This window comes from Platichthys flesus, chromosome 16, assembly GCF_949316205.1.
Source record: "Platichthys flesus chromosome 16, fPlaFle2.1, whole genome shotgun sequence".
In the NCBI taxonomy this organism is placed as follows: Eukaryota; Metazoa; Chordata; class Actinopteri; order Pleuronectiformes; family Pleuronectidae; genus Platichthys; species Platichthys flesus.
In genome coordinates this window covers 19,947,870-19,974,234 of record NC_084960.1, presented here as the reverse complement: position 1 = coordinate 19,974,234, position 26,365 = coordinate 19,947,870, and the positions used below count along the sequence as shown (strand labels likewise).

The 26,365-nt window shown below is 39.6% G+C and overlaps 1 protein-coding gene across 1 annotated transcript in view; it reads right to left on the bottom strand.

The window, feature by feature from the left end:
• LOC133971552 (sodium- and chloride-dependent GABA transporter 2-like) overlaps window positions 1-25,814 on the bottom strand; it is a 39,658-nt gene extending 13,844 nt beyond the window's left edge. The window contains exons 1-9 of the mRNA XM_062408961.1: window positions 25,685-25,814; window positions 21,820-21,954; window positions 20,348-20,485; window positions 16,175-16,286; window positions 15,903-16,035; window positions 11,679-11,813; window positions 11,333-11,436; window positions 8,987-9,111; window positions 8,736-8,848 (exon numbers count right to left, since the gene is read on the bottom strand). Of these exons, the coding sequence (XP_062264945.1) occupies window positions 8,736-8,848; window positions 8,987-9,111; window positions 11,333-11,436; window positions 11,679-11,813; window positions 15,903-16,035; window positions 16,175-16,286; window positions 20,348-20,485; window positions 21,820-21,954; window positions 25,685-25,814 (1,125 nt within the window). The remainder of the gene's footprint in view (window positions 1-8,735; window positions 8,849-8,986; window positions 9,112-11,332; window positions 11,437-11,678; window positions 11,814-15,902; window positions 16,036-16,174; window positions 16,287-20,347; window positions 20,486-21,819; window positions 21,955-25,684) is intronic.
• Window positions 25,815-26,365: the final 551 nt, after the last annotated feature.

The window sequence follows — 26,365 nt, the reverse complement described above, 5'->3', positions numbered from 1 at the left end:
AAAGAGTCCTTATATAAATGATCTAGGAAAATAAGACATAGTATTGTCCTTACTTGGTATCAACCTGTGTTTCAAACTGTGTTTCAAACGATTGTTCAATCCTGTTGCCTAAACACTGTGTTCACGACTACAAAAAATAAATAAAAAAAGGGTAAGAAATTGTAGTAACCTACTGCAAACAAAACATAAAGACATATTTCAACACTTACATCAGCGCATTGTGAAATTACCCCACAGTAAACTTAATTAGTAAGCTAAATCAAGAGTGGCTCAAATTAACCAAAGATATAATCCAAAACTATAAGCTAAGTCTAAAAAGTACAGCAACAATATGAGTACACCAATAATTGTCCTTAATATAGAATATCCATCAAAGAAAAGAGACATAGAAAAAAAGTCTGGAAAATGGTAGAAAGAAAGTAAAGGGTGAGAGAAAAGAGACAACAAATCCTCAAATTCTGTCCAATCCTGTCTTGACCAGTGAAGTTCACACTTTCCAAAGCTTTGCAGCACAATAAATAATAAAAAAAAAAGAAACTAGATATGACGCTGCTGGTCACTTTCCAATATTAATTAAAGGGTCACAGGAACAGTATATTCCTTGACAAACACTTGACCTTGAGGGGCAGATCTCCAGACTGCCTGACCTCCATAGAGGGGCTAGTAGGTGGATAACATGGTGACATTGAAGCTCTGTGGGCCGAAGTCATGAGGGTGCCAGAGATGGAGGCTATTCTGCGCATGAGAGCTTCTTTCATCCGGTTTTGATTTTGGTTAAATGTCACCACTGATCCAATCCCACCTGGGGAACCTGCAAGGATATTTCAAAGACTATATCCCTGACATGGAGAACAACTCAAATCAAAACTGGATAAGAGACCCATTTGCTCCAGGAGTAGGTGAGAGACTGGATTGTATGTCCCAGGAGAGACTCATAGACATGGCAAATAAATGTGAGTTGAGGGTGAAATTTCAGGGTCTCTCACTCCCACAGTACTGGCCATATGTGAAAAAAGACTGAACTAAAAGAAAAGAAGAGTTTGTTTCACTAAGTGACGCAGGACATTTTGTGAGAATTTTCGGTTAACGGCAGCACAGAAAACTGTAAGGGAATTGACGTGGGAAACCAGTTTCTGGCAGTTTTACAAGCCTGAGAATGTCTAGGCCTTGGGGAGGCTTTCATTACATTACATTACATTTCATTTAGCTGCCCCTTTTATCCGAAGCGACTTACAATAAGTGCATAAAACCCCAAGGGTACAGACCCAGGACAACAAGAATAAAGAAAGTACAATTTCTTCAAAATAAAGCGAAACTACAAAGTGCTATAAGTGCCATCAAAGTGCTACTTTTTTTTTCTCCTATCTATTCAAGGTATAATCGGAAGAGATGTGTTTTTAGTTTTCGGCGGAAGATGTATAAACTTTCTGATGTACGGATGTCGATGGGGAGCTCATTCCACCATTTAGGAGCTTTCACATGTGTAACCCAGGTCTCAATGATGCCGCTATAAACATCCGGGTCGGGAGGGTCCCATTCTTTTCACCCGTTGAGCAGTGTGAAGCAGTGTCAGCTATCAAACTCTGGTAAACTGGTGATCAGCGGTCAGGTTTCCCATCCCCCCCACCCCCCACCCAACTTTAGAGCTAACATTGATGGCGAGCTCCCAAATGGAGTTATATGAGCCCACCTCCTAACCCTGCGAGTGGTAGGAGCAAAACACCCTAACCCTTTTTTTCTCCCCCCCTTTGTCCCACGTTTTCCTTGGACAAACTTGCGTCATATCAATGAACTGCAATCACATGATTGAACGAATGGAGTGTGCTTGAATTTGATTAATATGTCTCAACTGAATGAATGTGCATGATCAAACCTAATGTGCATGAATTGAATTTGTGTTTCAACAGAATTAATGTGCTTGATCAAACCTAATGTGCCATTTCTGCACCTTAAACCCGCACGTAACTCTTCTACTGTATATATTGTTGTTTTTTTATATTGTTATATTGTTCAATATTGTTGTTTTTAATTTGTTGTTTGTAAAGTGCACCAACCACACCAAGGCAATTTCCTGTATGTGCAAATATACATTGCAATAAAAATAATTCTGATTCTGATGAGTTGAATATGTGTTTCAACTGTATTGATCACTATCCTAAATCTCAACCACTGTGCAGAGTGGCATGATTACAGTTACATTTTCACTTGTGTTGGTTAAATGCAAAGTGGATGTGTTAACCACGAACCAGCAATCCGCTCAACAGGAAGAAGGGTATTGTGAGTCTTTGCCCTGTTAGCTCTAAACTTCTACTGGCTCTCCATAAAAATATCTGTCCTCCCACAATACTGGCAATTACAGCACCATATTAACAAGTCCATGGCAAACTGAGCTGTTGACTCAGTTTGAACTTCTTATTAAACTTTCTCCGTATTCCATTAAAACACTAAACACTTTTATCCAAAGCGACTTACAATAAGTGCATTCAACTATGAGGGTACAAACACAGAACAGCAAAAATCTTGTAGGTACAATTACTTAACACCAGAAAGAATAAACGGGTCCTTGTTAGGAATTAAATTTTTTAGCTGTTGTGTGTCTGACTGTACTCTTTACAATAAAGGCAGGAGGGGGGGCCTTGAGCAGGTTGGGTCAGACTGTATACAAATTATTTATAAATAACCCTTGCTGCATAGGGTTAATAATGCATCTTATAATTGTTCTGAATTCTAACTTTTGGTATTAAACCATTATTCCCTTAGATTCATTCACATCACATATATTTCAAGCAGCTGTCTGATAAGTTCTGTAGGTCGGACAGAGGGACTTTGTTGACATTGTTTTGTTTCGTTGTTTTGGTTTCGAGGATCCTAATGTTTAAACCAACAGGACATTGTTTGGATATAGCAGGAACATCATATTCCTTTCTCCAATGGCCCACACGGCATCAGCTGTGTCAAGGCCTTTCATGAAGAGAACATTTTGCTTAGCAACTAGTAGGAGTGTCATGGAGAGCTCCTTGTCACTTCCTGAATTCCAGTACCCAGAGGCGTGGACTAAGCCTGTGCACCAACAGGGGAGAACCTAATTGATTTGCGTTGACTCCCATCCAATCTTTTATAACCAATCACATTAAATCTTCTGTTATAATTATATCAAACCCCTTCTGTTCGGGGCCATTATTAACTACCTATTGCTAACTGATTTTGCCTAGGCTGTGATAATTGTCCATAAATATGTGTTGTTCATTGCATCTCAATAAATACTTAAATTGGACCAGTCCGGCTCATCTCTTATTTAGGGTAAACCAACACGCCTGACAATTTGGTGAACATGACGTGATCCTAAAGAAAGGTTGTTTATAACAGCAATAAGTCTAAACAGTGCAGAGTCTTGGCCCAACAGATAAGTCTGTGACGCACAAATCCTTAAAACTAATTCAGATTTGAGAAGAGACACACCGGTGATCGGGACTAAAAGAAGAAAGACGACTTGAGCAAATGTTGCATCTCTGCAAACTAAGTTAGTCAGAGTGGGATTCTGGAGGAAGTTTAGTAGCCTAAACTGAAGTGAGGTGCTTGACTAGCCAGAACCACCGTTGCTTAAATCGGTCCTAAATTTAAGACGTCGAGATCATAAAAATATGATTGTGATTCCGGAAGTAGGAGTTAGCCTGGTCTTACGAAAAGGGAGCTTTACTAACCAGACACACCATCATTTCAATTGGGTACAAATAAAGGAAGGCTGTTATGAATAAAGACTTTGGAAGAGGAAATTACGTACTTACGAGTTATTTCTGAAGGAACTAGTATAATGAAAAAGTGTGTCTGTGGAAAAGAGAGAGGAGGAAAAATACAAATGTTTCACCATTTGAAAGAAGAATAAATCTAAATCTAATTAAGGAGCAGATGTCTAAAACACTTTAACTGTGTTTCATCTTAAATAAAAAGCACAAACCATAATACAAGCCCTTTGTTTACAGACTATTGAATACCATATCCATAATTATATTTTAATTTCTTTGATTTGATTTTTTAATTTGAAAGGGAAGGGTTTTATTTTGTTTCGTTTCACCAATTATCTTAACATCCAATACTCTTAATTTGAAAGGTGTTGTTAAGCACTTTTGCTGTTTGTTTTTTATTTTATCATGAAGAAAAGTGTGGCATACGTTACTTAGTAACGCGTAACGCGTTACTCTAATCACTGTTGATACCTTTCATGGCTTCCTAAATAAATACCTGATTGAACAAACCGAGTTCGGCTCATCTTCTCATATTTAGGATAAACCAACACGCCTGACAATTTGGTGACCACCAACGAGACTGAAAGGGAAAGGACTGACTGAGAGAGACAGAAAAAATAGAAAAATACTAGAGGCGATATACGCCTGCCATCTGATGTATGTTGTATGTATGGATGTGAGGGGAAAGGTCCCCCAAGAAAGTAAAAGAATGTTGACTGAAGGTTTGAGAGATGAAATAAAGATAGAAAGATTTTGCACGTGCACAACAGGAGCAATGGGAGGGAGATAAGTGTTTGGGAGTCGGAAAGCCATCTGGGGAATGCCAGAAGCTTTACAGCTTGCAACTGGTGTTGAGGTCGTAAGGAGGCTTCGGTGTTTGTTTGCTTGTTTGCTTGTTTGTTTGTGTGATGTTTGTTTGTTTTTATTATTGCTTCATTCAGAAGTAACAAATTCCAAAAGGGATTGTTAAAATTACACTTTTTGGTACCAATATATTCCATCCATAAGAGGAAAGGAAATACGGTTTTGGCCTCCAAATTTCTACTTAAAATCCAATCATTTAATATCTTATTTATGTTTAACCTGACAACAGCAGGGGTAATTTATTATTTGATTTGTAATATAACTTCTAGGATAAGTGATTAACCTAACTACCCAAAATCACATCAATGTGTCCATTAAAAGTCCATCTCTAATACAGTTAAAGTGCAATGTTTATTAGTTTCCTTCCCTGTTTATATTATTTTTGAGCTATTTACAACCTTACAAAAGTTTTCATCCTCAACTATGTTGTTGTGACAATGAAGATGATAACAGTGTTTTGTTTTTAGTATGGAGAACTTGATTCTTGATGCAATGAGACCAGTGAAGCTAGACAGAGCTGGTCTACTTTGTTCTGCTCGATTTTGATGAGAAGGGAAAACCTATCTGTTCTCTTTGGAATATAAGTCCATACTCCACCCCTTTTATTTGTTATCTTTATTTCACAACAATTTATGTGGAAACAATCATCGATTATGTCTGTGAGCATAATCTAACAACTGTTTCATATCAACTGAAAACAAAGGATAATTGTTTCAAAAGAGGGATTAATATTTGAGTCTTGTTGAAATGCTTTAACACTGACTTATTTTTTAGGGCTGAAGTCATTCATGTGCTTTCTATGAACCAAATCAATCATATGAGGATGATAAATTCAGCCTAAACTTTCATCTTAATTCTATGCTCTCTGAAATTAGCAAAATATTTTTTTTTAGATCTTTTGAATTAATACTTTTGCCATATTTTCCTCTATACACCAACTGGCAGCTGATAAAGGGTATTACAGCGGGAGTGAAATGGTTTGACATCATTGGATTTGCTTGTTTAATTGTTTAATTAATTAGGTTTTATTTTAATATTGTATATATTTTTGTATTGTTTATTCTTGTTTTTGTTATTGTTTTGAATTTTAGAATTTTAAATAAAAGTTAGATTTTAATTTAGATTTAGATTTAGAATTTTGATTCTGATTTTGACTTTTTACATACAGAGATACACACCCCTGACACACAACCACGACCAACACCGACCAACCAAAATATACACACATTCATCGATGTGTCCCAGTGCTAGAAAAACATTGAGTGGCTGAGGGAGAGGATCTGGAATACTGATGAGTGTGCTGATCTGGGGGTATTATTATTAACAGGCTAAAGAAAAATAAATAATCCTGTCAAAAATAGTGTGTTTTATCCCAAAAGATGGCCGCCGCCCCCGTCCAGACCCCCACCATCCTGCTGCAGCTTCTCTCTCAGCTGGGGCGGTGTGGCCTAGTGGTTAGAGTGGTTAGAGTGGTGGTTCTCCAACAAGAAGGTTGCCGGTTCAAACCCCACTATCTCCCATCTGCATGCCGAAGTGTCCTTGGCAAGATACTGAACCCCTAAATGGCCCCTCATGAATTTTGAGTGTACTAATTGTAAGTGGCTTTGGACACAAGCGTCAGCTAAATGACATGTAATGTAATGGCAGACGCAGCCTGCGATGACGAACGTCAAATCCAGAGTCTACGAGAGATAAATATCAACAGTTGGACCAGTGCAAAACTTCTTTCGCAGCGAACGAGGAGAGTAGAGACCAACTGAGACGGGATGTGATGAACGGCACAACCAAACTCAGGACGCAGCAGAAAGCCACAGGAGAGAGAGCATGGAGTTGCAACGCAACCTCAGTGATATCAGCAAAGAGCGGGACACTCTCAGCCAATCAAACACCCAACTGAGAGAAAGTCTGCGAAGTGCGGAAACCGAAAGAATCAGTTTGAAGCGACATTGTGAGGAGGAGGTGGGCGAGCAACAACCTCAGAAGTGGAAAAATTCAGTGAAGATCTCCAATCCAAACTAGCCCAGATATTTCTCAACCAGGCCCAGGGACTCACACACATCAGTAGGAAACGGACTCAGAAGAACATAGAAATACTCTGGTGGCATCAACACATGACAGCTCTGGCAGAGAACTTAGTACACAAATACGATACATGCAATTCACACAACACTAATGAGACCATACAAATTTCGTTTGCCTATTTCTGATGCGCCATTCAAAACGGTGACCACCAAGTACAGGGCAATTTAAAATAAGAGTTTGGTTCACACTCCATGTAACTATTGTAAGACTCTTGAGACCTAAAATAAATATGTTTCACCACTTAAAGAGGAATGAATCTTAATCCAATTAAAGGGCCAGACGTCTGAAACACTGTAACTAATAGTGTGTTTCATCTTAATTGAAAAGCACAAACCATAATACAAGCCCTTTGTGTACACTTTGTTGAATGCCATATCTATAATTATATTTAAAATTTCGTTGCGACACTTTAACTCAGGGAAGAAGTTTTTATTTTTTGTTATACCAACAATCTTAACATCCAATGCTCTTAAATTGAAAAGTATTGTTAAGCTCTACTTAGTTCGCATTGGCAGCGCGGAAAAACGACGCCATTGTACGTTAGTATCTGTTTAGGATTTATTTTTGCTGTGGATCTTCCAACGGTGATGCAGCAAGGCTATTTCCGTTTATTAATAATAAACTCATGTTACTCATATTGTTTTACAGCTGCCTGTACTATGACGTACTAAGACCCACTATGAGCCAGTATGAAGGAGCCTCCAGTACATCCAACCGGGCCTTGCATCAGCATTGAGGAGTTCAGGAGTCAGCAGAGAAGAAAGATGGTAAGGTTAGATTCATTAAATCATTTTTCAGTAACATGTATAGGTGTATGTTGTCATTGAACTGTGCTAATTGTACTGATCTTCCCCATCTGCATGCCGAAGTGTCCTTGGCGAGAAACTGAACCCCTAATTGGCCCCTTATAAATGTTGAGTGTACTAAAAATGTCGCTTTGGACAAAAGCGTCAGCTAAATGACATGTAATGTAATGTAATGTAATATATATATATATATGTGTGTTTACGGTTGATATTACTTTACAGAAATCCGAAGGAATGTTTGAAAGAGAAAAAAGACAGTTTGTTAGCTATTAATATAAATAAGGGAAATATATTAAGAAGCTCTGTTTGATTTTTGATATTTTACATCATATTGCATATCATTTTTTTTTTAAAGTTTGCAACTGGGGCTCCCCGCCAGAGGCTTATGCATCCTTGGCATGGAAACGTTTGGGAACCCCTGGATTTGGGAACACAACAGAACCGGTAAGTGAAGTGTTCAGGAAGTGGGAAAAGTTTATTCAGGCTAAGATCCTAAAAGCAAAGGATCCATACTTTTTATCCAGTGATTATGCGGTTTAATAATGCTATGCAATGTTCTTTTGACGCTGATGCAAATCATCCAATCGAAAATCTGTATGTGCAGTAGACCATCATGATTATACAATTGCATATGTTACCCCCAGCTCTTTGCTCATGCTGAAGCCCCAAGTGGAGGCGTCCTTCATCTGAGACCATTAGACTAAGATGGTTTTGCGGGTATTTGCTCATATTCGGGACCTTGAGTCTAACTTGGTTTTATTATGGACTCTTTTGTCGATGGTCTTATCGTGTGTCTCCTTAGGTTTGTGTTTGGTATTGATTGATTCTGTTCTTTTTGAGTTTTCAGTTTCCTGTCGTATTTTGTGGCTTTGCTCCTTGTATGTTTCCTACTTTACTTCCTGTCTTAGTCCAATTACCCCTGCCTACCCTCTGTATATTAGTCTCTATGCTTCCCTTTGTCTTTCTCAGTCCGTCATCTTACATGGTCACCTAACGTTGTCACCCTTTCTTCTCGGTTTATGGATTTTTGGACTATGCCTTATTTTGTAAGAACTCTACCTGAATTAAAGGACACTTTTGGTTATACTTTTGCCTCTGCATTTTTGGGTCAGCTTGCTTCCCAAAACCTTGACAGGGTCCCAGTTAGCAACATGACATTCCATGCATGATAAAAACCCAATCAAATACAATGGGGTCCCAAATGCTGCAATTCCAATTTAGTGAGTAATCTTCGTCTTACCACTGTGTCGAGCCCCAACATTATGAGCATGATGAAGAAGCAGACAGACCACAACTGAGGCAGGGGCATCATGGCCAAAGCCTGAGGAAATGCAATGAACGCAAGACCAGGTCCTTAGAGAAAATAAATCAAATATTAGTTGTCATCCTCTCCACTGCCTCATTTTGTATCTATCCCCATTTGCAATGAATATGTGAGGATAGTTAAATTCATGTTTAGCACTGACATTAGCGTCATGGTTTGAATCATACCTGAATCGACAACCATGTTGATGGGAACTTCCTGAGCCTGAGCCATGAAACCCAGAGCTGAGAAGACCGCAAACCCAGCAATGAGGCTGGTGCAACTGTTGAGCATACACAACCACAAACTGTCCCTGCACAAACACACACACACACACACACACACACACACACACACACACACAGCTTATCAAACAGAGGAAAGGGGAGCAAGATAATAAATTCACTCTGTCCTTAAAAATAACCCAATCTGTACTTCTGTTGAATCTCACATTGTGCTAGAGTGACATATATAAAGATAATTAAAAAACATAAAGAGCTGACAGATGTTATTCTGCATTGATTGATTTTTCTCTTCAGTATTGTTAAGATATAATCCAGAAGTGCGTATTTCTTCTAGCATCTCTTGCCTTTATTTGACATCAGAAGTAGAAACAGATTAGAGTCCAACTTGGGCATAACTGGTGAGAGATGTGATTTACTCCTTAATTGTTCAGTTATCAAGTTACCTAATGAGTTCTAACACAGATTGATTCTGGACCATTCGAGTGCATGGCATAAAGTTATGATGTATTTCTCTGAAAAGTTTGAAATCAGTGCAATGCTCTTCATTGGTGTTGGAGAACAGGAAATACAGTCCCTGGTGTAATAGCAGATTCATGATTTATTTAAGGTTTTAATTCAAATTCAATTCAAAACTCCTTTTTTGTCCCCAGAGGGCAATTCTAAGGCACATAGAGCAAGTCAAGACAACAAATGAAAATAAGAAAGAAAACATCAATGACATCAGTCCTATGTCCATGGACAGTTAAAAATCTGTGTTGTATACTAAATTGATTGAGGAACACAATAAATGGTCATGATACAACCATTTATTGCTAAAATAGGAATACAGGTATGCATGGCCTGAAAGGCTCCATTCTTTGGATTAGCCACTCAGCATGCTAAAATATAACAGGGAACACGTGCAAAACCCACAAAACAATGGAAATCCAGCGCTATTCCAGGTGGAATAGTAATATCTATTTATAGCCGTAAGCATGCTGCAGACCTCGGAAATTGTTGACTAAAGCTTCCATTCTAGTGATATATGAAATATCCATGTGTAAAAGCAAGCATGCTGCTGACTTTTAGAATGATTTGACTAAAGAATGCTAGCATGCATCCTGCAAGACGCATGCTATTGAAGTATTTGTGTGTAGCAGTAAGCATGCTGCTGACCTCTAAAAATAATTGAAAGAAGGCAGGCATGCATTCTGTGAGAGGTCATACTACAGTACGTAGTTCAGTGGAGAACTACTGCTGACATTGCAGCTCTCTTCTGCTCTTTCTTCTGACCCTTCCTCGTCATACTGAGTTTCGAAGATGCAATCTTCTTCGGTGAGGGATCCTGTGTCTGTCCAGAGATGAGACACAGTGAGTGTGGAGATGGTGAGTAGTCTGATTTGCCAAACACAGTTGGTTGATGAACTGTGTGTCAGGTAAACTTTCCAAACACTGTTTAAAAGCCAGTAGAAAATGAACAATACTAATGCACCATTGCAATAAATGGATGGTAGGACTCAAAAACACAACTTCCCCAATGTATCAGTGGAGCTACTACTAGCCACAATGGCAGAACATGATTCTGAACTTTTAGAGTAAGACTGAAAAACTGTTCTGGTTCGGTTTTATGGGGTCTATTGTTTATTGCCTTTTACCTGGGTTTCCTTGTGTTCATGTTTGTGCTCAGTAGTTTTCCCCTGAGTTTTCAACGTTTTTATTTTGAAATGATGTCCCTTGTGGGTCTGTAATTTAAAGGGATAGACAATATATACAAATGTACTCATCATCTACTCACCACTATGCAGATAGAGAGGTGGGTGAAGTGTCTGAGTCCACAGTACACTTTATGAGTCTCAGGGTAAACAGTTTTACCAAAAAGAGACCAAATCTTCAGACATAATAAAACATCAGAAAAACCACAACTGGCCTGTATACTGCTTGTGTATCATCCAAGTGTCCGCAAGCTCTGACATTCATATTTGAACAAACACTTCCCCAACCCTTCCATCGGCATAGTGGTGAGTAGATAATGTGATATCTGGGTGAACTATCCCTTTAACTTCCTGTCTTTGTTCTCTTTCCTTGAGTTTTCAGTCACGTTTTCTATCCTTATCTTACTTGCTTGTGTTACATAGTATTTTGTTTATTTTGTTTATTTTGTTTTTTCGACCCCCCCCCCCCTTTGCTTTTGGTACCTTTTTATTGAATATTATTTGTATTTGCTGTTATTATTCAGTTATTTACCATCCAGGCTCCTGTGTTTGGGTGTTTCCGCATTCCCATGCATGACTTACTGATCAAATGGTTTACCTGTAACAGTTGTTCTCTACTTTGTTGTAGCTGCCCATAGTGATTAAGGTCCCTGATGCAACACCATAGGAGAAGAGGACCTGAGCGCAGGCTTCCATCCACACCTGATTACCAAAGGTAAAAAAACATGTGTCATAAGGTCATCGTTATCATAGCACTGTGTCAAAATCATTGCGGTTTCATTGCCCTACTTTGCACGTCTACAACAATAATTGGCCAAAAGTAACTTCAACTGGTCAACATGAAAATATTAACAATTAAAACATTCAGTCCCATTGCATAATGGTGTGTTTTCCAAAATGCCACATTTCAGTTTTTTTTGTAAAACCTATCTATGGTGTCTCACCTGAAGGTCTGCCAGACGAGAAGGTTCTGGATAAAGGTAATAGACCACACCCTGCCAGGCTCCGGGCAGTGTCAACCCCCTGACCAGCAAGATGGCCAACATTACATAGGGGAACACCGCCGTGACATACACAACCTGAAATTTCAGTAGTTAGATAAAATACTGTCAGGTTACAGAAGAAATGCCCCTATGCTCCTGATAATGTTAAGCTGGTTATACACCGTACGATATTTAAAATGCTGTTGTCAAATTCCAACTTGTACTTTACAAGTAAACACTGTACCGTCCAATTGTCTGCCACAACCTGACTGCTCACACTGTACGTGTAAAATGCCCATGTGCAAAGCTACAGAGCCCTTCTGGTGACATTTTGGTACAAAATCTTACATGGGAATGGGAACTAGAGAAAAGATTGTGTGCCATAAAGTGACTCTGATTGAGCCTACACTTTTGTATAAATAATTTAACAATAAAAACAAAGGGCTCTATTCTAGTGCGCCATGGCACACCATGCACCAAGTTAAATGTCCAGAGCTTGACTGTGTGCGCACGGGACAGGATGCGTCTGGAGCATCTGGAAACAGTGTTATGGGTGTGTTGAGCGTTGACAAAAATAGACATACTGTAATTTTATACCTTCATCCTCCCCTATGTTGGAATATAAAGCCAGCTAATGATTACAATAGAGGGGCCTAAATGTAACCCCAGAGGCTGAGCCAGTTTTCAGAAGTTGATTAAATTGCGCCAGAATTTGTTTGTTGACCCCCCGGAGGTGCAAACCTCTGTTTGAATTCCAATTGTGGCCTCTCATTGTCTGAGTACCAAGAGACTCTCCCCGACTCCCTAGGAGCTGCCTCTAAGGCCACGCATGTTATAAAAAGAGTCCTTGCTCTGGACCTTTCCAAGTCGTTCCATATGACCTGGTCACAAAAAGGGAGAAAAACCTTTGTTTTCCTTTCCGTTTTGTTTTTAACCTTTCCTTCATTTAAGTTAACCTTTTATTTAGCCCTAGGCCACACGTGTTGCACAGCAGGTCAAGGTTACAGACTATTATCAGATCCACAGTTAGCTGTTTTTGCCTGCAGAAGGATGAAAGACTTTGTTGCCGACCGAATTCATCTTTTGTCAACATCGCTGATTCCCACTGCTTCCAATGAGGAAACCAGGTTATCGCCGCCATTCCAGGGTCAAGATAATGGCCCCCTCCTGATTTCAGCTAGGGACCGCGCTGATAACGCATGGACGAACTGAGGAGCAGCACCATGTAAGAGGCTTGTGTCTGGGCAGAGACTAGTTAATAGTAAGGTTAGATTTGAATGCAATATTGTGTCGGATTGCTGGATCCTCATTGTTGCTGTGTATTAATTGTGTTATCGTGTATAGAGTCCGCACTTTTACGCAGTGCCGGGGCACTGTAAGACTTGGCATTGTTAGAGCAATAGTGGGTATTTTAAGCATTGGAAGACCACGACCTTGGATGAATCCCAGATCGCCTGCCTGGTTACGTGTGGTTAAATAACCGCCTTTTTTCCATGATGTTGATATAGATCTCCTCTTTTTATTTGTGTGTTTGATGTGTCTTTCTTCTCTCTCTTTCTCTCCTAACCCGCTTGCACACACACATTCAGACACATGTACACACAATCACACCTTTGGGGGGACCAGACACTGTGACCAAGCCGCTTTGTTCATCCATCGCCATTTCTGTAACTAGAGTCACGTGTAATGTCACATTGTCTTTTGTTGTCTATCTTTCTTTGGTATATTCAGCCGCCATATTGAATTAACCGATACGACCTAAACCAGCGTGACCTTGTGTGCCATCTTTATCCCCCATCCTCCCTCTCTCGCACACACAGACACACACACACACAATCACACACACACAAACACACACACACACACACACACACACACCGTAGGTAATACATGTGTTTTATCATTAGTGCAGTTGCTTGTGTTGGTAGTGTCTTTAGTACACTGGACATTAGTTGAATTTAGTATTATTGATGTTACTGTTTTTAAGAAATTCTATTTGTAAGCAAAGAGCCAGTGTTTGTGATTATTCACGCATACTTGTGTGAATGAAGTTGGATTGTGACAGTCAGTGCTCAGATTCAAACCGTCACAAAAATTTTGATATTGCATATTGATATTGTAAATTGAACGGTTTAAAATGAGATAGATTTTAGAGTTTGACTATTGTTCCTCCTATAGTCAGTATGAATTAGAGTGTCTGACGGTGGGTCTTGAGAAATAAATCGCTGCTCGGGCCCCCCTGTACACTGCACAGCATAAGATGCATACCAAAGCTGAAGATTGAAGGACTCTTTTAAGAGTCATATTACTCAGAAATCTGGATAAAACCAGGCTTAAATCAGATTGTCTATGCCCAGTTTTTGGCCCTCTCCCAATTCCTCTCCCTCGCCCAACACCTAGATATAAAGAACCCTTTGCTTGGAGTGTCCACTCCAGCCACAGGAGGAGGGCCAGAAAATATGTACTCTGTATGAATATTAGGGATGAGCGAGTACAGCATTATCTGTATCTGTATCTGTATCTGTTAACCATATGAATTATCTGTATCCGTATCCGTACTCGGAGTGGGCGGGGCCTAACCCGGAAGTGGGTGTGATTTAACCCGGGAGTGTGTGTGTGTGTGTGTGTGAGTGTGTGTTTGAGTGAGTAAGAGAGAGACATAGAGAGAGAGGGGGAGTGTGTGTGTGTGTGTGTGTAGCTTAATTTGTAATATTTTTTATACCACTACTACCTAGAATGTGTCAGACACTCAGTGCGTGAAGTAAAATAAAACTGGTTAGAGCCAACTGACGGTTTAAAAAAAAAAAAAAAAAACTCCAATGACTGGCAGAGAGAGGGAGAGAGAGAGAGAGAGAGTGAGAGAGCGTAGCCAGACGCTAGAGAGTAGTCAGACACTTAATGCGTGAAGTAAAAAAAAAAAACTGTTCCGACAGGCAGAGACGCAACGCGAGTCGCTTTCTACCAGCACCACGTCTGAACGAACCCACGTTTAACAGAACTCTACTGGTTAATAAGTAAGTACAAACTGAAATAAAAACAAACTTCAAGTTGAAGAAACCCTAAACGTTAACCGAAAAGACCCGCGAACCTGAGTCACTGAGAGAGACAGAGAGCTGTTCTGTGAGTGAGTGAGCAGAGCGGTGTGTGAAGGGGAGGAGCGCTGTGACACTGTGTGAGGATTTTCATTCAGTCCGAGCACAGATAATGACTCGTATTACTCGTATAATACTCGTGCTCTGCAAAAGTGCTTTATCCGTACCGGATACTCGTTTCAGCCAAGTATCCGGCTCATCTCTAATGAATATGTCTGAATATTTGGCTTAAGGCCTCTGTATGCTTCTCCGAGTCCGTTACGGACGGACAGACACTTTTTGATTTATAGTTCCCCGGTGCTGAAAAGAATTTGACGCCAGAACAGTAGGTGGTGCAACGGAAGACAAGCTTAGAGAAGCCTACCAGTTTTTGCTGAAATAAAGTGATCACCAGCAGGTCAAAATGCTTATGTTAACGTTTCTTAGCGCAGCGGTTCCCCGGTCTTGTTTCCGAACTGCGTTGCTAATTCCACAGTTTGAAGCTATACGGAGGCAGCTAGATTCCCCTCCAGCTTTCACACACAGTCAGCAGGGACTCCCGATACTAACGTCTACCAAATGTTTGCTTTTAACCTGACGGTATTTGACAGGAGAGCAGTTAGCATGGTGGCTAGCCCGCTAGCGCCGTTATGACAGGTCGTTATAACCGTATGTCAGCATACACACATGCCGTCAGGGCTCTAACCAGCCACCGTCAGCCGGAGAACTGCGCTGGCTTAACACACTTGTCACATTAATCGTAGAATCGTAGTTGTGTTTGGGAATTGTCATATAAAGAATGAAACAGGAAATTTGAGGTCCGGAAATGATGTCGTTCGGAAATGCTGTCGTCATCGGACCAATCACAGCCAACGGCTATCCGTAGGCTCCCCGCCATTCCGACGTGTAGTTAGAAAAATCAGAGCTGCAAGAAGAGCTCTCGGTGGAGCCTGAAGAAGGCGTTCCACGGCAAAGAAGGTGGTCCTATCTGTCCGTGTCCGCCAAAACGGAGAAGCATACATAGGCCTTTAGTTATTGCCTATAATATGGATAAATATCTGTTGGACACATGAATGAGATAAACCCTAAGAAGTGAGATGTGCTCATAACAGACCTTTCCTGTGGAGCGGACACCTTTCCAAATGCAGAAGTAACAAGCCACCCAGCAGGCCAGGAGACACAGCAACAACTCCCATTTCACTGTGCCAACCTCGTCTATTCCTCCAGACATGGACAACACTCCTCTCCTGGGGACACCAGACAGACTGGTGGTTACACATCTGTTGAATAACTGTCTTCCAGACGTACAGAGTACACTTTCCACATGTAATCCATTACTGTCACCCTACATAATATATAATGATCTTAGTGTTACATTAGACTCACTCCCAGAACTCAGAGGCCGAAGACTTAGTGAGATTTTCAGGGGTCCAATTTACTGACAAGTTGCCACTGTGTACTGCAGTCCAGTTTGCAGATGTGAGGTCCACACATCTGTCTGTTGAAAGGAAAACAAATAATTATGTTCATTAGAATGTATGAAGCTGTGCATACATGGGACTGTACTTCCCACTCAATCAAATGTGAAATTGGGCAAACATGAAGCTGAACCCCACTCCACCCCTTCTCCACCTTTAATTTAACAATATAAATAGGTAGAGTCCAACAAAAATGATTTATACAGCATCCTGTCCATTGGGACCAAGAAAGGAAAATAATTGTGATAGTTTTGCAGATGCAAATGAGGAAGAGTCTGAAACTATATAACAATACTATTGCTTTGTAATTGCTTTCAAGTAATTTGACAGGATTCCTACACAGAACTTAATAGAAGCTGAATGGAGAATTTAAAAGCCATTTACCATATAAATGCAAACAATAAACTGAGACTATTAATGTCATATTTTGTTTTTCCTCTGATTATTGTGACAGCTAATCAAGAATGTGCTGGTGGACTGGGGATCGTGATGGTGTATACTGATCATGGATCACGGTGGTGGATCTTGATAATGGATCCGGCCCAGATCTAGAAGTGGGCATTGATGGGCAATGCCCGACCTAATTTCTACTCTGCCCAACCAATTTGTCAACTTTCTTGTGACAGAGCTGAGAGAGATGGTTTACAGAGAGAAAAGGAGAGGACCCAGGACCGAACCGTGAGTGGAAAAGTTTCTGACACAGATCCTCTCCAAGTTACCCGGTAAGTGCAGCCAATGAGAAAAGATGAGAGCAGTGAGATTGCAGCGCCTGAGACACCCAAACCCTTAAGGCAGGAAATAAGGATCTGGTGGTTGACTGTGTCAAATTCAGCAGAAAGGTCTAGAAGGATGAGGACAGAGGAGAGAGGGGCTGCTCTACCAGTGTGAAGTTTCTGTGAATAATTGTAGCATGACCTCCAGTCCTTAGTCCAGGGGTTCGCAAAGGGGGGGGGCCCAGAGTTGCAAGGCCAAAAGAAAGTCCTAACTAAATAGACATTCCAAGCAGCAGCTCAAAGGGCATCATATGAGTTGGCGTTTTTAATTGCACAGGCAAAAAGGCCACACACAATCGCTGAAACCTTAATTAAACCTACTGCTGTAGCTTACAAGTGGCACCTCACGTGAATTCCATACACTGTATTATTCACAGAGAATCTCTTGCCAGATCCCAGATCGCTGACCACCTCACTGACCCTGACTGGTTAACAAGGCTGGCGTACTTGTGCAAAAATAGTTTTTCAGCCCTGACGTACATAAAGAATAAATACAAAGCGCAGCTAAACGTGGAGAATGATCTCCAAATAAAGCCGAGAATGGAATTGCTCTGCTCCATGCATATTGCCCACCTATCTCATTAGTGAGTTTACATTACATTACATGTTATTTAGCTGACGCTTTTGTCCGAAGCGACTTACATTTTTAAAACACTAAGCATTTATGAGGGGCCATTTTAGGGGATCAGTATCAGCGCACTTTTTTATACTTACAGCATATGCTCACTCATCCCTGCTGTTTATACAGGGAGTTTCACTGTATTCTGGTTATATTCTATTTCTTAAATTGCTATAAAATAATATCATGGCTGTGTTTTGCAATAGTAGTAGTATATTTGACGTTGGCTAATTATTAATATTCATGATATATGATTATTAAAATTAAATTATTTATTAAAAATAATTTAAAGATTTAATTAAAAAAATTATAAAGCTATTAATTAAGAATAGTAACATAATTTATTAGAAATGATACTGTTATCAATTAAGTCCAGTGAATGATCATGGTCTTCTAAGCTCCGCTCCGCTGTTGCATCTGTGGCAGTGGGAGTCGCGCTGAACCGGAATCAAGCAAATTTTCTCTTGCTCTTGGAATGGAATTAACCTTGTTCGTCTTCTTATAATGCTTCTTCCGTCTGCAGGGATGAACAGCTGTTTTGGAGCCGTTTTTAGATCGTGGAAAAGAAAGTCTGTGTGAAACTCGGCCTGCGAGTGAGCTTCCTGTTACAAATGTTTGGAATTGCCCCCTTTAGCAACTAAATCATGTAGCAAGACCGGGAACGGTCTGTTGAAGTCTTCAGAGAGCAGGAAAGGGGCTTGAGGGGGTTCATGGGTCAGCCAATGGAATGTCAGAGTTCAACTCTCAAGTGGGCGGGGCTTGGAAATCTGCAGGGGTCCCAAAGGATCCCCAGAACATGTTCCACCACCAGGGAGAGACTCCTGACCTGCTGAGGTGTCTGCTCCCCCACTCAGGAGCTCTTTTATGGTCGATTGGAATTCGACTAGGCTGAAACTGGTCGAACTGGTTTCAGCCTGGCCTCCAGGCCTCAGTTTTACAACCCATTATGTAGTGGTCAACTCACTTGGCTGTTACCCAACAGCTGTAAGGCTGTTGTTCTTATGTGTTGTATTAATGCCCGTGTTTGCATAGGCCTAATACCGCATGTGCATGGCTGTGCGCAACATTATATAACACATCCATGGTCGGTGGGGGTCGCCAGTCTCTGGCACCATTATTTTGGGGGTCGGGGGCTGAAAAGTTTGGGAACCCCTACCTTAGTCAACAATTTAAGGTCAGCAGTATTCTTGCTGCCACAAATAGATTGTATCATTCTAGCCTGGCATAGGTTTCCATTGTTTTGGGGGTTTTGCATGTGTTCCCTGTTTTATCTTAGCATGCTGCGTGGCTAATCCAGGTAACATCCAAAGAATGGAGCCATCCGCACCAAACATAACTATTCCTATTTGGCAAATAAATGATTAAGTCACGACGATATTTTTCTGACTGAATGGTGGTTTTAGGGAATCGTTGAATTTTGGAAACTGTACATTCCATGCCTGTGTTTAAACAAGACAAGTTGGTTTATGTACTAAACTAAATGTCAGGACTCAACAGTATGAAGATACGCATCTTTTGGTCTGTCGATAACAATCAGAGCACCGTTGGAACAAATGAGTGGATTCAGAATGTGAAACGCTAGAGTGCCTTTACTTTGAAATGTGTTCGGAAAGAGCAAACTACGGCACAAACAAATGGTTGCAACACTTTCTGTATGCCTATTCAAAATAAAAGCGTTTCTGTTGAATGTAATCCATTCCGTTGTTTAAAAAGGGTTTTTAATTGTGAAATATTTGCAGAAACGAAAGATGCACGGCTTTATATTGTGTAGTTCTGGTATTTATTTGAGTACAAGGGACTTCTTCCATACAAGGCAATGATCACATTTGTGGCCATAGTCAGATCAAACCCCTACATGTAAAAACATTGTGCTGCAGTAGCAACTCCTCTGCAGAACATGATGTTGAACTGAGACGCTATATATTGTGCATTGTATATATGAATTGATAGTAATTTGAATATCGTGCATTGAATAGGAAAAGTTGCACAACTGCCCTTCTTTGTGTATATCTATTTCTTGAACATTCAGCCTTTAACAGAAATTGCAAGAGCCATAATAATTCATTTCATGGCGTTTGTTTCCCCACAGAAGAGAGCCTTTCCTGGATAAAGGAACCCAGGTTTAGTCTGCCAGAAACTGATTTTTTTTTTCGATTAAACTCCCCATCGGGTACTGTATTAATAATCACTAATTAATCACTACAGGGATGCAAGGAAGAGAATGTGTTATTGCACATTCCTCTTAATTACGTTACTGTTGGAGACCAGCTGTTACGCTTTATTTTTCTGACGTCTCGTGTCGGTGTTTCCTCGGCTCATTTCAGCAACATACAGCAACTCCTCATGTGTAACAGAGCTCTGGATCTGCAAAGGGGACAGTTGAGGTGGCTTGGGCAATGGGAATATAATCAAGATTCCTTCCATAGGAGGTTTAAAAGACATATCCAACTGGGACTTCATATATCCCATGTAGCTTGGGAATGACTTGGGATCCCCCAGGAGGAGCTAGAAAGCATGGTTGGGCAGAGGAATGACTGGAATTGTGCCTCTAAAACCCAATTTCTGACAAGCAGAGAAAAAATGGATGGATGGATTTGGAACGAAGCTTTATACGCTTGTGCTCTGCACTTGAAACCATGTGCGTTGATAATAAGTCCATAATATATATTAATGAAAAACCCATGCTGACCTGTGTTCCAAGGATTGTTGCAGGTAGCCCAGGGCAGAGTGGCCCTGAAACAGTAGATGAGGTATAGGAGGGCCCAGGCCAGGACAATGCTGTAGAGTCTGGAATAAAGCTGGATCACCATGATAGCATAACCAGTTCCTAGGGAAGAGAACATGTAAAATACAGTATCAGGATCCTATTGTGATATACAGCTCAGAAATATGACAGCTACCTAACCATGATTATACTGTTAGAACTTCTCATAAATATACAGACATTGGGCCTCGTTCACCAGTTATTTCTTATTAGCAGAGGTGATCTGTCTGTGATACATTTCTTTTTTATTTATAATTATAAGTGATAAAGAGCCACGTGCCAGGATAATATTATAAATCCTGATTTAGAGTGGTAATTTAAATCATATTATCCAACTGTGGAATTGAAGAAAATGTTTTACTTATTATTTTGCACAATCATGTCTGTATGCGTGCGTATGTGTGCTTTTGAGTGTGCATAGATTATATTCTTCACCAAGGACTATTCCCTCTGAGAGAACTATTTGTGAATGTCAGAATCTTTGTAAAAAACAAAGATTTTGTTTTTTACAAAGTGTATGAGTTAATGAGTGAGGCCCAATGGTGATAGACAAGTTTGAGTTAATATGTTTATATGTGTCTCACTTTTTAAATTCAAGGAGTCAGAAAGTCAGCTCCAATTAACTCAATGTTTTTTTTTTTTAAATAGACAAGTCAAATATTAGCTTTTTAAAACTTGTCAAATGAGTACTTGATGCCTTTGCCTTGTTTCCCTCTGATTATCATGAAACTTTTCATGTGTTAATTACTAAATACATATCTTTTATTAGTTTTTCTTTTCGAGGAGTGACAGCAATAAGCTTCCGTACTGATCCATGTTTATCACAGTGAGCAAAGCCGACACAGCACTGTCCTTTTTTTACTCTGCATCTGCCAATGAACACATCCTGTCTCACAACATGAAAAAAAAAGTTTTTGTCTCTGTCTTGCAGTGATTTTATTTTTGTTATATCAAAATTAATTTTGAAACTCAAATAAACTTGTCTTTTATTTTTAGACCTGTTTTGAAAGGAAAAACCAATGATCAAAAGCTGCATGGACTGTTAATGTTATCAGTACCACCAGTAACATTAGTAAAACCTTTGAATTGTGGAAGAACAGGCAGATTGCGAGTGTGCTGAAAAAGATAGTGTAATGCAGTCATGACAACATAAAGCTTTATCTCAAAGGAAAACTTTGCACAACTTTGAAGATCTACTCAATGTTAGTATGGTCATTAGCTCAATGATAGTCTATGTACAATAAAACATTAAACATATGTTGTCGCCCACTGTGGCAATGGATGGACTGTTGGCCTATGTAGGTCCCTAAACAAGTCGTAAATTCACAAGTATTTACAAGTAGTAAATAGACAAAAATGCTTTTGACACTGGCAATATATTTAGAAACGATAATTACCCTTTGCAATTGGGCAGACTTTTTTCCAGCAGGTGATGGCACCCTCTTGTGTTAACTGACCGATTGTATTCTCCAGCAAGTAGAGTGGCACACCACACAGAACAGCAAAGAAGATATAGGGCAACAAAAAGACACCTGCACACAAAATAATAGACTACATGACATCAGCTGTTGATAAAGTGAGTACATGGATGATTTACACTCACACATAATGGATTCAAATAATTATAATAAAATTATATTATAAAAAAAATTACCACATCCCTTCATCTAACCATGCTCCCCTTTGCCCGTCTACTGCAGATTGATAAATCAGGTATTCTCCTAATTCTTATCTAATCTACAATCAGTAAGATTTGTTGGAAATTTTCAGACAATTCAGAGAATAACAGAAATGGCTGCTCTCTTAGCATATATGTAGTATGCTATCCTGTGCACCTGCCACACAACAAGGGAAAGTATGCCTGTTTGCTGACAATGGTAGGCTTGTTTACTGATGTTATGCCGAATTCTTCCTGCAGAGGAAAGTTAAACATTTATGGGTGTTTTGAAGGGCGAGGAAAAATTATACACCGGGCTGCCACAGTCAAGTTAACCCTTATCTGTCTTAACCATTTGGGTTAAGAAGACAGTTGACTATCTCTTAGAGACTCTAGGGAACCTCAAGTTATCTTATGTTTAGAGAGCTAAGTGATTCATTATTCCATATATACATAAAAAACACATTTTTGCAATGGTTGTCCAAGACTGGTGTAAAATATCCGTTATAAATGCATTTTACAGTTTACGTTGAGACTTTTACCATACTGAAACCATATTCACTGGTATTTTTATAATTGTAAATAGCTAACTCTATATTTTAATAACTATTGAAAAAAATGGGACAAAATTGTGTACTTATTAAACTAATTAGGAAAAAGGGTAAAATATAAAAAATTGCTGCCTCTAAAATAAAAAAAACATTGCGTTATGTTCTATAAAAAAGGTTTCATATCGGCATAAATTGGACAGTATATCATTACGGATAAAGATCAATATAGCTGTAATTACTGTCATCTATGCTCTCTAAGTCTTGTCTGAACTTGGGCTGAATTTTTTTATTCAGTTTTTTAAGCAGAATAGGGTGTATTTATTTTGAATGTTTTATATTATATTATTTTAGAGACTAGAAAAGTTAATCGTCATTAAAGGGACTGCCCTAACCTAGTTTATAATCAATTTTACAGATAAATTCAAAATTATACAAATTAATGATGAGTCATCTGTGCGCACCAAAGTTAACCATGGTAAATGGATTTGGATTTATATAGCGCTTTTCTAGTCTCGATGACCACTCAAAGCGCTTTTACATTACAGTTTCACATACACCCATACATTCATACAGTGCATCTACTTGCAGCACTTTTGTTATTCTATGGGGGGCCATTCAGGGTTCAGCATCTTGCACAAGGACACTTCGGCATGCAGATGGTTTAGACTTGGCATCGAACTGCCGACCTTCAGGTTGGAGGACGACCACTCTACCCCTCAGCCACAACTGGTGTCCCTCAGGGTTCGGTGCTCAATTTTATTTATAATTATAATTCCATTAATGACACAACTAAACTTCAAGCATGTTTCAAGGACATAAAAACCTGGATGACCCAAAATTTTCCCTTATTAAACTCAGATGAAACAGAGGTTCTAATGCTTGGCCCTAAACACCTTAGAGATACGTTATCTAATGATTTAGCTGCGCTAGACGACCTTGCCCTTGCTTCCAATGAAACGGTCAGGAACCTGGGAGTTATCTTCGATCCAGATATGTCCTTTGATTAGCACTTAAAACAAACTTCTAGGACTGCCTCTTTCACTTCCTTAACATGAAAACAATTGGAGTCAATGCCCTGTCTGAAATAGATACAGAAAACGAGTTCAAGCCTTTGCTACATCCAGACTGGATTATTGTATTTACTTATTATCAAGCTCCAGCGGTAAGTTGTTAAAGACTCTGCAGCTTGTCCAGAATGCTGTTGCACGTGTCCTGACAAAAACCAGTAAAAGAGATCACATTTCTCGTGTATAAGCATTGCTACACTGGATCATGATTTTGTTTGCAGCTGATGGTGGATCATGCTGCTAGATCCTGATGTGGATTATGACGATGGATTCTGGATGATAGTGGCATCTGATTGTGGTTGATCTTAATCGTGTTGGCAGCTGATGGACTATTATTTACAAGATTGCTTGAAATACAATATGCCTAATCACATATTCTACCATTACTGACAATAACCCCTCAATTCATTAGTCAATGCTTCTCCCTTCATTTCTATCAGACATTTTCTAATGTACAAATACTTTAAGCATTGACACACTTTCCATTATAACAGTAAGAGCCGGACTGGTCCAATTTAAGTATTTATTGAGATGCAATGAAAGTTGAACAACATAGCTATGGACAATTATCACAGCCTAGGCTAATTAAGTTAGCAATAGGAAGTTAATAATGGCCCCAAACAAAAGGGGTTTGATATAGTTATAACAGTAGATTTAATATGATTGGTTATGAAAGATTGAAGGGGAGTCACCGTAAATCAATTTGGTTCTCACTTGTTGGTGCACAGGCATATCCACGCCTCTTGGCACAGAAATCCAGGAAGTGACAAGAAGCCGCTCTCTATGACGCTTCTACTACTCTGATAGTTGCTAAGCAAAATGTTCTCTTCATGAAAGGCCTTGACACAGCTGATGCCATGTGGGCCATTGGAGAAAGGAATATGATGTTCCCGCTATATTCAAACAATGTCCTGTTGATGTAAACATTAGGATCCTCGAAACCAAAACAACGAAACAAAACAATGTCAACAAAGTCACCATGTCCGACCTCCAGAACTTTATCAGACAGCTGCTTGAAATATATTTGTGAATGACTCTAAGGTAATAATGGTTTAATACCAAAAGTTAGAATTCAGAACAATTATAAGATTCATTATTAACAATATGCAGCAAGGGTTATTTATAAATCATTTGAATAAAGGCCTTATATATGGCCCAACTGCTCATCTAGAATTTAAATTCCTAACAGTATTGGTAGTTTTTCCTTAATCTTTTTTGAGGATTATGGGAAGAGGATGTCCCTGAACCTTTTTATACCCTATGAGACAAATTGTAAATTGTGAAACTGATTTATAGAAATATTTATCTGTTGTAGAGAGCCAGAATCAGATCCAGAAAGTTCAAAAGTAATGCTTAACTGTAAATATTCAAAAAGACTTTGAAGTCATTGAAAACCAGCATCCATCTCCTTAAGGTGATGAATGGAGAGTTTGCCCTGTAAAAACAGAGTTTAGTGTTTAGTGAAGCTGGTAAACATGAGAAGCTTGGCTCCTTTTTTGTATGAAAACCGATTGAAAATCGAGCCCAACAGAATTAACCAGCATGGGCGGTTGCAGAGGACTGTTGCTTAGTTAAAGTTACATAGTGTTCCTTAAAGAAATCTGGGTCTGAACCTTCTTCTATGAAGATAATACTTGATAATTAGAACTAAAGACTTGGTAATAAGATGAATGTTTGTGCAAAATTAAAGTAAAAATGTACAAATCTAATAATGACATTCCAAGACAGGCCCTAACAGGTATCAGTGGTAGGCCTTGTCGTATATCACTCAAAATGCAGTCAGGCAATCTTCCTTAAAAATTTATGAGGCAGACACACCTGCCTGTTCTGGCTTGAGCTCCAGAGAGAGACAGATAATCGACTTACGCCAAACGAAGAACTTTTCTTGAATACCATCAGATTAATGATGAGTTATTTGTTATTATACACATCTTTTACCATGTTTACCCTGCAATGAAGAAAAAAAGAGTTAGGTCCTCCAACTTACCTCCTCCATTCTTATAGCAAAGGTAGGGAAATCTCCACACATTGCCCAGACCTATCATATTGCCTGCCGCTGCCAGAATATATTCCCTTTTCTTGATCCACTGTTCCCTTTCATTTGCTTTGGTCTCCATGTCTTTGTACCCTCCTCAGTGCTCTGATCAGTACTGTCAGCACCGCCTCAGTCATCTGTCAAGACTATACTGATTATAGAGGGAGGTGCTACAAGTACTGCAAATACTCGTTTGTTGTACTGTCAATCATGCAGTAGGATCTACATACCTCAGACCATGCACTCTGTGTTCCTTTGTTACATGTCATTCCCTCATCACTTGACAATAGGCAGTACTTCTTCCTGCAGTGCAGTATTGTCCTACAAATACATCTAAGGCTAAACACAATTGGGTTTATCTTAAGCATGTAATTAGGAAACCTAAAGGAACTGTTCAATGCTTCACAGTGTGACGTTTGTGTTTGTCTGTTTGTTGCACACACAAGAGACATGATGTACATACACTGAGATGAGTACAAAAAGGTAAAAACTGTGGTGGGTCAGAGGACGTCAGCTGAGTCAGTTTTGGTGTGTGTCTGCATGTCAGTGCGAAAAAGAGGATAAGTGAGCGTGCAGAGTCAGAGGGCACTGAATGAAATAAATAATATACTGTATATTGTCCTGCCCTGTGGA